At 47.2% G+C, this 10,276-nt stretch overlaps 1 protein-coding gene across 1 annotated transcript in view; it reads right to left on the minus strand.

Moving 5' to 3' along the window:
• The window catches only part of LOC142590358 (globin-like), a 159,754-nt gene extending 156,381 nt beyond the window's left edge, over nt 1-3,373 (minus strand). The window contains exon 1 of the mRNA XM_075702421.1: nt 3,063-3,373. Within this exon, the coding sequence (XP_075558536.1) occupies nt 3,063-3,208 (146 nt within the window). The 5' untranslated portion in view covers nt 3,209-3,373. The remainder of the gene's footprint in view (nt 1-3,062) is intronic.
• Between the last annotated feature and the right edge of the window lie 6,903 nt (nt 3,374-10,276).

Raw genomic sequence — 10,276 nt, forward strand, 5'->3', positions numbered from 1 at the left:
GTGGAGGAAAATTGGCTATATAAGATGAGCTATACATGGCATTTGATATACCACTAACAGACGATATTGCGCGATGAATGGTCGCGCGGAAAATATTTATTAAGATACAAAACCACCAACTGTAAAGTCTCACAAGCGCACGTACGCTACAACGAAACCGCATTGCATGGGGGAAATAAACGGCGTATAGGCTAAGCAGCAAGAAATCAGTATAAGGTAACAGGGTTTTGAACTGTAGCGCGAAGTAACACTGACAGAGATTAGAAGCAGGCAGGACGAGCGCTCGGTCTTGTCTGCTTCGAGTCTCCCGTCTGTGTCACTTCGCGCTGCAGCTCAAGATCATGTTATACCGTACCAACTCGCCCAACTCTCCATCCTTTTGAATCAGTAAGGTCTTACAGCCTTTTTTCTAGGAAATCGAGTTGGAACGTTGTGTGAAAAACAATATTAGAAGCGACATGATTTATTCAGTTTTTATTTTGTAGTTGTTATTCGCTAGGTGCTCGCTCGGCTAATTAGGATTAAGTATATATGTCAACGCGACCGCTTCGTTCGTTAAAAAAAAAGTGAATCGCCATGTAGAAATTAACTTGAAGCTGCTCAGGCTAAGCGCACAATTTTTTTTTTTTTACTAGATGTCTAGCTGCACATTACATGTGTACAGCTAGTCATCGGCAGGTGAAAGTCGATACTTTATCCCGCCCCCGACTACATTTTGTGTATATCAAAATTACGCCTCCCCCTGCTCTCAAAAAGAAAGAAAAACGAGTGGTTTTAAAGGGACATGGAAGAGGAACACTACGCCAGCTTAGACTTTAAACAAAGCATTCTTTCAAAACTCTCACCATCAGCCTATCTTATGTCCACTGCAGGACGAAGGTCCTGCAGTGGACATAAGATATCCCTGCGATATATAATTACCCCTGTCCTGCGCCAACCGATTCCATCTCTATTACCGTTACATTCGCGCTAATACGCTGGTCATTCGAAGAAAAAATCATGGTCAAAGTTCTGCATTCACTAACATCGCGCTGAATCCTAAGCTCCGGTTTACGTCAGTGTGAAGTTAGGGATTTATAAGTACTTTCTTGGATTTGGGCCATCGTTGGATCTGTAAAAGTTCTTCAAACTTTTGAAAGTACACTCTTCTGCCCTTTAAGAACACGATGCTTTATTGCCAGCAAGGAAATAAACTAGGCCAGGGAAGACAGAGTAGAAAATGATTGACGGGGTCCCTTTCTAGAAGGCGTGCGAACTTCGCGGTGACGTCACCATCAGTCTATCGCATTTGCATCTTTTTCTTGTTTATCAATTATGTTTCCCGTCAAGGTAACACGGATTTTCTTTGTTCAACAGAAGGGCAATGTACTACTACAACTCAAGATAATTTTTCATCATTAGTGTTGTTTAAAAAAACGCGATCTGAACCGTTGAAGTTAATTGTGCCTAAGTCGGTCTTACAAGTACGGAAAGCAATTCATGCGGGCACACTTCTGTACTAAGCCGCTTATGTGGTTTCAACTATAACTGATTAAAATCAATAACCAGGTTTTAAGGAGTTTAACGAGATTAGTAAAGGCTGCATTCAAGATAATTCATCAAATGTGCTCTACAAACGGGCGCTGCACTTTTTTATGAGAAGCGATAACTCAGCTTTACGTAAAAAAAAAAAGAAAGAAATTGCTAGTTAATGCGCACCTTATGCACAAGTATTTCAATGCCAATTTGAGGTAAATATGTCAATTCCGACGGTACCTCCCGCCCTGGAGCAACCCCTTATAACTAGCTTCGTGAAAAACAAATGTACACACCTTCCTGCGAGAGGTTATATTGTCAATTATTATCATACGGCCAAAATAAGCCGTAACAAAATATCCAATTCTGGAAGCATCGGCGAGGAAAGAAAAGTCAATTTCTGTTCCGTTAACCGACTCAGAAAAAAAGTATCACCCCTATGTGCGCGGGAACCAACAGAGGGACTTATTGTATGTTGCGATGAGCAGACTCTCAAATCCCCACCCATAGCATAAAGAAGAGCGTATCGGAGAATTAGCTTTATCGGAGAAGTTACAGCATCACCGAAAATTGATCCCATTAAACGTGCTCGACTATCGTACCAATTCTAGCTGCTAACACCACTCTCTCTAAATTTTGTTTGGCAACCGTCCTGTAAACTGACAGGGCAGTGAAATTCTCCAGCTGGGTTCGTTCAACGATGACAGGATAATCAAAAGGCGTCGCGCGTAGCATTTCTACGTGCGTGCGTTGCAAATGTACAAAAAAGAGAAAATGGTGTCATTGCACCGGTGAAGACAAAATAAAAGCTCCGTCTGGAATCCTGACAGATAAAACAGCAAAGCGATCTTCTTAGAGGCCATTCCCGGGATTTCCAATCACAGAGCGAGCACGAGGTGTCAAACGTACACACCATATATCGCAGGGAGACTCGCAGGACGAGTGGAAACTCGCGTCGTGTGCTCGCGATAAAAAAAAAAAAAAAGCGCCGTCTGCTAGCGATTAGACGGCACCGAATGTATTACGTAGCACGTGCTTTAAACAAACTCGCGCGTGCGCACATCTTGACATTCGAGAGTCGCGAACGGAACGAAACACGTGCGCTGAGACTTTACTCGCTCCACGTACAAATGAGGGCAGAAGATAAAAAAAAAAAGAAAGGTGAATCGAAAGAAAGTGCACCCAAGCAACAGTTCGTCGCGACGAGCCAACAAACACCAAAGAGAAAGGCATCCCCGGCTACGGTGATGGCGATATTGCAAAAGAACTCGGCACGTGAAACAAAGACAAAAATAAAGCCGCTCTTCGTCGTCGTCGACAGGGCATCCCCGTTTCGAAGCTCCCCGCCAGCATTGAACGCTCTTTGCAGGAAGAAGTAAAAAAAAAATAGTGAGTGGTAGAAAAAAAGAAGAAAAAAATGAAATCGAGATTCCCGGTGGCGCTCGCTCGCAAACGAGCACGGCAGAAACGGAGGATCGCCTGGAGGCACGCGTGAACGAAGGTCCACGGCGCCGAGGCACCACAGAGCAGAAGAGGGGGGAGCTTACGTGAGGAAGATGGCAATAGCGTTAGCCTTGACGTCCTTGCGCACCAGTGCCCAGGTGTCACGCACGAGCCCTTTCTCGCGGGGCGTCAGGCCCGTCTTGGGGTCGGCCACGTCCAGATGCTGCTGACTCGACACGATGCTGCCCATGCTGCCGGTCTTCGTCGTCACACCACCACCCGTACCAAGAGCGAGCGTACTCCATGAAACGCCCGGGATCGCGGGCCCGGGTTATATCGGAGAAGCAGACGACGCCGAAGCGATGATGCAGACGACGACGCCACCGCCTCCTCCTGGACAGCGGCCGTACCGTTGCCTGCCGCGGTGGGAGAGAGCGAAGCGGCAGGCGCCTCCATTGGTTCGCGCTCCGAGCGTGACGCTTTTGACACGTGACGTGTGACGTCGGGGCGGCGAAGCGCGCGCGCGCGCTTGTAGTCGAGCGGCGTTCGCGGGAATTTTTTTCGGGTAGCGAGAGGGCGGCCAACCGAGCGACCCCGGAGAAAGCGGGAAGTCACGGCCAACGCCTGTTGAGTGCCGGCCTCGTTTATTATTTCTTTCGTTGGTTTCGTTTCGATCTCCTTTGCCTGCGCGTCAACGCACTCCACCACTGCCCTCCTTTTCTCGCGCTTTTTCTTTCCATCGTCGCTTCTACCTGGGTGTTACGTCATGGCCGGGAAAATTGACGTCATCAAAACGCCGGCGTCGTCTGGTGGTCGTTGGTGGTACTGAAACAGCGGCGCGTGGTTTGAGTCTAGAAAGCCGGAGTAACGGTGTACGCATGTATTCCTCCGAATCCCGAAGCGCATGGAAGAAGTGGTGACATACTTTCGAAGCAGCAGGAACTCAACCACACGAATCTAGCAAAAAATAATAATAATAATAATGATTGGACTGGGGAAACTTGGTAAACACATAAGATATCTGAATAGCATCATAGCAAGGTTGCCTCCAAATACCTGGCCTGGCGTCATTGACACTATCGGGAAGTCTTGACATAGAGAACGATTTCGTGGCAACACTAAGTTTGATGATGTGCTCATAACAAAAAAGTCGCAGATTCGGCTGAAAGGCGAAGCATCGATTGCGATAGCAAATTAGTAGACAGTTATACGAAGTAAGGATAGTACTTTTATAGGCCGTATAAACTTGGAAACATTCGCGTACTAACTGAATTAACAATTGCAAACGTGACTTACAGAGCATACAAAGACAAGGGGACTGAAAGAACGACGAGGGCAAACGCTGACCTCCAATTGAATTTTTATTTCGGATAACAAACATATATTGACACGTGTACTTATATTTATCGGGCGACCACGTTTCGCCGCCTAAATCTTATCGCACAGCGCGGGACGCGCCTGCATGTATCCGAAGTTTCTGGAAAGTTATCGATGCTTCTATCCGCTGTATGTTGTCGCCGAACCTTATGTTATTTGATTTCGTCACCTGACCCGAATGGTGTAGAACTTTGTGGAAGGCACGCGGGTCCGAACGATTAGTCTGGAACATTCGACGACTGCTCTATAAAAGCCGACGCGCTTGACCCGCTGATCAGATTTTCGACGATCACCGACCGTGTTCGCCGCTATCGTTGTGCTTAAGTGTAGCCTGTTTTGTGGGCACAGGTTCGCCCAATAAAAGTTAGTTTTGTCGTTCACAGTATTGCTACTGTGTTCTTTGAAGTCACGACCACGTGACATCTGGTGGAGGTGCTGGGTAACGATCCCAGTACCTCTCGCACGACCACGTGACAATATGACCAAGATACCAAGACAAAAGCGCCTCCTCCAAAACACGAGGCCAACTTGAGTAAGCACTCGAAATTCAACCGAACCACAATCGCCATCTTAAGACGATCGAGAATGCATGTGCGATCCCAAGAAAGCAAGTTCTTTATCTGTTAATGCACTTGATGGCTTACTGACCGTGTCAGCCTGAGCGATCGCTGCTGCTTCAATGATACATCTAGTGTTTTCAGCAGGATGCCTAGCTAACCTACTAGTACTTTCAAAGAACGGAACATAGCCGCATTATGTGCAATGGCCTCCAAGAAACCGTTCTCGCCCTTTTCGCACTTTATTGCTATGTTCTTGCAGTCTAACATTTATACATCTACCTGTCTGTCCCACATAAGACAGACCGCATAGCTAGCAGGGGTATCTTGTAAACTACACCTTCCGAACAATCCGTATACTTTTTTTCTTGTGATTGATACTGCAAGGACTGCGTCCCTTAGCAACAGGACTAGTTCTAACGCAAAGCTGTGCAAGTTTTCTAGGCGCTGGAAAAAACTGCACCGACCCCTTTTCTTGTCATATTTTCTTAAGCATGCGGAATCCCATGAATGTACGGCAGAACAGCCGTTTTACTTCTTCGATCATGTATCAGAGGCTCGATTCTCTGAGGATCATAGTTTGTCCTACAGCGCAACTTCTCTGAGACTGAGACAATAAGAATGTTGCTAAGGTTACCCAGCCGCCTTGAACCGGGCGATCTGCGAACGGAAACTAGGCTCCATTAAATGACAGCAAGATTTATTTAGTGCATTATGCAAGACAGCTTGAACGATAGCTCTCTTAATCAGTTTTGAATGAGCGGACGCGTATGATGATAGAGGGTCCATGGCACGCGGCTCATACATCCTACACACACGATGCCGAGTAAATCATAGTCTCAAATCTGGAAGCCTAAGGGATCCGGAAGTTCATGTGTGAGTGAGAGCGGAGCTGTAGGCATTCTTCAAATAGAACCAACGTCTGACGTACGGAGGCCGCCACACACCAGTCCTCACAGTTAAACAGAACCAGAAAATCGCCCACGAAACGAAAGGCTTTCCCAAATTTTGTGTCGCACAACCGTGACTTGCCGTTCCTGTCTCAGTGAGCCAGAAATGAATCGCTCAACAAGGGAGTGGTGCAGGACCCTGTACATATCCCCCTTTTTCGAAGGAACAACTTTCCTTTCCATTCTGCGAAGGTCGAGGAAAGATGAAGCTGGAAGAGTTTCATAATACCCGAAACAGAAACGCCACACTCATTTTGAAACCCCGCAACAAGACTAAAACTAAAAATAGCTTCAATAACAGCCAAGAGTGCCTGAAGTGGAACAGATATATATATATATATATATATATATATATATATATATATATATATATATATATATATATATATATATATATATATATAAAATGTCTCTGGATATACAGCTTTAAATGGAGCGTCAGAATTTTGAGAAAGGTAGTGTATAATATCGGAAGATCGTTTAACTAGAAACGGATCATTAACTTCTAGCTTCTTAACGTGACACTGGAGCCAGTTACAAAGAAACTTTGCCACGTGCCTTTTTCCGAGCTAACGCCACGAAAATGCGTCTCAGGCTTGTGGGTTTTTGCTGAGAAAAACAACCTTTCCTTTCTGTTTACAGGTTGCGCAAGACTGCTAAGATGCAATTCTGTTAACATTCGTTTCGCCTTTGATTTTACCCTCCTCAGATCAACATCAGTTCGCCTAATAAACACAGAATCAATTGATGCGTGCGCTTTTTTCCAACAAATTACTTCTACGTGTGACGAAAAACCCAGCTTCTTTGTCAGCTGCTGCAAGACAAAGCCCCTTGTCGGTTAGGTAGGAAAGCACCCTTTCCACGGGAATAGCATTTTTTACGAGGATAGTTCAATCGGGACACATATATAGGCTATCAGACACGCAACGATCACTCTCGCCTTCCGGAGCACGTCTAGGCACACCAAGCCCCACAGTCAGCACTTGCGCTGGAGTGGTCATTCTCACTGTTGCAAAGTTAGGCCCAAGAACGAGAGTCTGCGTGACCAAGTCCGGAAGGGTCACTCCTACAACTGCGTAAACTTGCTTCGCTGTCTTAGGGGTAGAGGCACCATGCCGGTTGCGAGGACGAACCAATTCCTGTTGCCACCTGTGCTCCACGGTGCTGTCAATAAGCGCAGTCATCTCTCGTAGTTTTCGGGCCTTGAATCGGCAGCTCCCGGGGCCCCGATCCACTTGAACGCTGAGGGATTGACGACAAATCCTTGCCTGCCTCAACCATTCGGAGCGCAGGATCTCACACATGCTTTTTCCGTGGCCTGCGGGCGGAATGAACCAACCATAGGCCACAAGAAGCTCCGCAGACAGCTGTCCATTTCAGCTTCGAATGCAGTAAGTCAGGATGAGTGCCTGGCAAAGGGCCGAAGTTGACAAGGTAATAAGGATGGACGGACGAAGACAGAGTTAGCGATGCTCGACGAACTAGAAATATGTTGCAGCAGGGTTTGAGCATGGGCTAGTTGTAGGGCAGACAGGTAGATGCGTAAATGTTAGACTGCTAGGACATAGCAACTAAGTGTGAAAATGGCGAGAAGGGTTCCTTGGAGTCCACTGCGCACAATGCGGCTGTGTTCCGTTCTTTGAAAGTGTCAGTGTCTTAGCTAGGCATCCTAATGAAACTTGAAGCGGCACTGGTGACTTGCAGGCGCTCTTCGTCACCTGGGCCGGACGGTGTTACCTATAAGCGGCGCTCGGCAATCTTGGGCAGAAAGCACGACTCATGCTGCTAAACCATTACAACGAGTCTTGGCGCAACGGTTTGGTTCCACGTGAATGGGAATGCAGCCGCTTGGTTCCACTTTTCAAACCTGGTAAATCCCCGTTAGATTTGTCATCGTACTACCTCATCGCTCTGGCCAGTTACATCTGGAAAATAATGGAAAGGATGATTTTGACGGGCCTGGAATGGTACCTGGAAAATTAGGGCCTGTACCCAGATGCTATGGCTGGATTCCGGCGTTGGCGCTCATCCAGAAATAATGTCATCAATTTGTTCGCGGTTGTTCAACGTCAAAAACGTCTGAAACAACTCACTGCGGCATTGTTCCTTGACAGAAAAGGCGCCTACGATAATATAGAACATTATGCCACTTTAGAGGCTCTGATTGAAACGGAAATCGGTGGCCGCACTTTTCAGTGGCTGTGCAGTTATTTGACCGACAGGCATTTCTTCGTGATTACCGAGGATGGCGCCACGACTCACCACCAAACATTCCGTGGATTACTGCAAGGTGCTGAGCCCGATAAGCCCAAGAGTGCTGAGCCCGATGCTATTCAGCCTATAGTGCTCGTTGGCCTAGTCAAATGCTTGCCCAACACAGTTCAAGTATCAATATATGCGGACGACTTCTGCATCTGAAAGTCCGCTGTAACACAGCTGCGGGTACCAGCATAGTTAGAAAAGGCAGCTACGTTAACATCACTGTACTTGCGAAAATAGAACTTAGAGCTGTCTTGAGAGAAATGCTGCCTTGTCACATTCACTCCGAAGGCAATGAGGCCCTACTCTGTAGGTGTTAATGGGCAAGCGATTTCAGGCGCACGGAAACACCGCTTTTTAGGGGTAATTATCGACCGCGACCTTTCATGGGGCCCGCACGTCCCATACCTAAAGAGAAGGTTAGTGACAATAATACACCTCCTCAGATTTCTCGGTGGAAAGTCATAGGGCACATCGGTGCGGTCAATGCTGCAGTTTTATAATACCTTGTTCCTCGGTTTCGCAAGATACAGCCTCCCTGTGCTAGGAAACACCTGCAAAACAAACCTGCAGGTACTCCAGGGAATACAAGCTCAAGCCCTAAGTACGTGCCTCGGTCTTCCGAAGGATGCATCTACAGCGTCAACGATTGCCATAGCTCGAGATCGCCCAATAGCAACGTACTTGGCCACCTATTATCTCAGGGCGCATATTAGGCACGTTGCCCGACTATAGCTTCTCACCATCTTGCGTATTTACCTGCAGAAAGACCACAAACAACTTTCAGTCGTATAATTGCTGCCGATCGTACCTCGTTGCCATCGACTACTTGCCTGCAGCAAGACCATCCTCACCTTTATGGTGCCTGCACAAACCTGAAATACGCCTCACCATCCCAGGAATCACGAAGAAAGCTAACACGCCGTCGTTTGTCCTGAAGCAGGCCACATTAGGACATTTACATGAGGTGCACAGTGGCCGCGTACATGTTTACATCGATGTCTCAGTCACGTATACAAGTTCAGCTGCTGCTGTGGTGATACCAGCAAGATCCGTCCAAATACACCTAAAAACGTCACATGTATCATCAACGACAGCTGCTGAACTGGTGGCCTTGCGTGCGGCTCTTCATTTCATTCAGGAGATCAATCGTCACTTACAGTGCATACATAGACAGGGACAAAAAAGGCCGACGAAGACAAGCGACGAAGACAGCGCTTGTCTTTGTCGTCCTTTTTTGTCCCTGTCTATGTATGCGCTGTGACGATTGATACCATGGAATACCAACTAGCCCGTACCCAAACCTTGCATTCAGAAGAAACCGCCCCATGCATGGTCAATCTTCTGTGATTCGAAGGCAGCCCTACAGAGTGTACTCTCATCACTGCGCCACGGATCACACGAACAGCTAGTCGCAGTGATTAGACAAGTTCACTATCGCATAGTTGACGGACACGATATATCAGTGTTTGCCTAGTCACTGCGGCATACATGGCAATGATCGAGCAGACGCAGCTGCCCGGTCTGCACACGACGGCGTCAACTACGTTGTCATTCCTCTTTCGAAAGCCGACGCAGCAAAAAAAAAAAACTTTCCGCGCTTGCGCGTGAGCTAACATTAGCTTAATAGCATTCATCGGTCTTCGCAAGTGCACGCCATCATACCCTGGACCCTAATTTAGAGCTCCATATTCCGCCCCGACCTTCCTCGACGTAACTGCACCCTTCTAGTCAGTCTATGACTTGGAGTAGCATTTTCAAGTGCGTACTCCTTTCTTATACGAATGGCCAACAGCCCAGTTTGTGAGTTCTGCGGATGCAACGAAACAATCGCGTACCTTCTTTGCGAACGCCCTCGCCCACAAAGGACAGCACTCTCAGCCACACTTGACCAACTGGAAAACGTCTTTGGAAACTGGCCTACGCGAACATCAGCGCGAGCCCCTATGAAGACATTGCTGCGTTATTTTAAAGACATCAGACTTTGTGACAGATTGTGACTGTACACTGTGGTGACGTATATAGGATGGGACGGTGACACTGTGTAACACTAGGAACGCCTTCGCAGACTGCGTGGCAGTGCCCCCCGAAACAGTTCTGTGTTGTGTGTGTATTTGTTTGCTTTGTTTTTGTTTCATTCTTTTTCTCTCTCACACCTATCGCATTGTCCCTCCC

The sequence above is a fragment of the Dermacentor variabilis genome, chromosome 8, assembly GCF_050947875.1.
Source record: "Dermacentor variabilis isolate Ectoservices chromosome 8, ASM5094787v1, whole genome shotgun sequence".
NCBI classification, from domain to species: Eukaryota; Metazoa; Arthropoda; class Arachnida; order Ixodida; family Ixodidae; genus Dermacentor; species Dermacentor variabilis.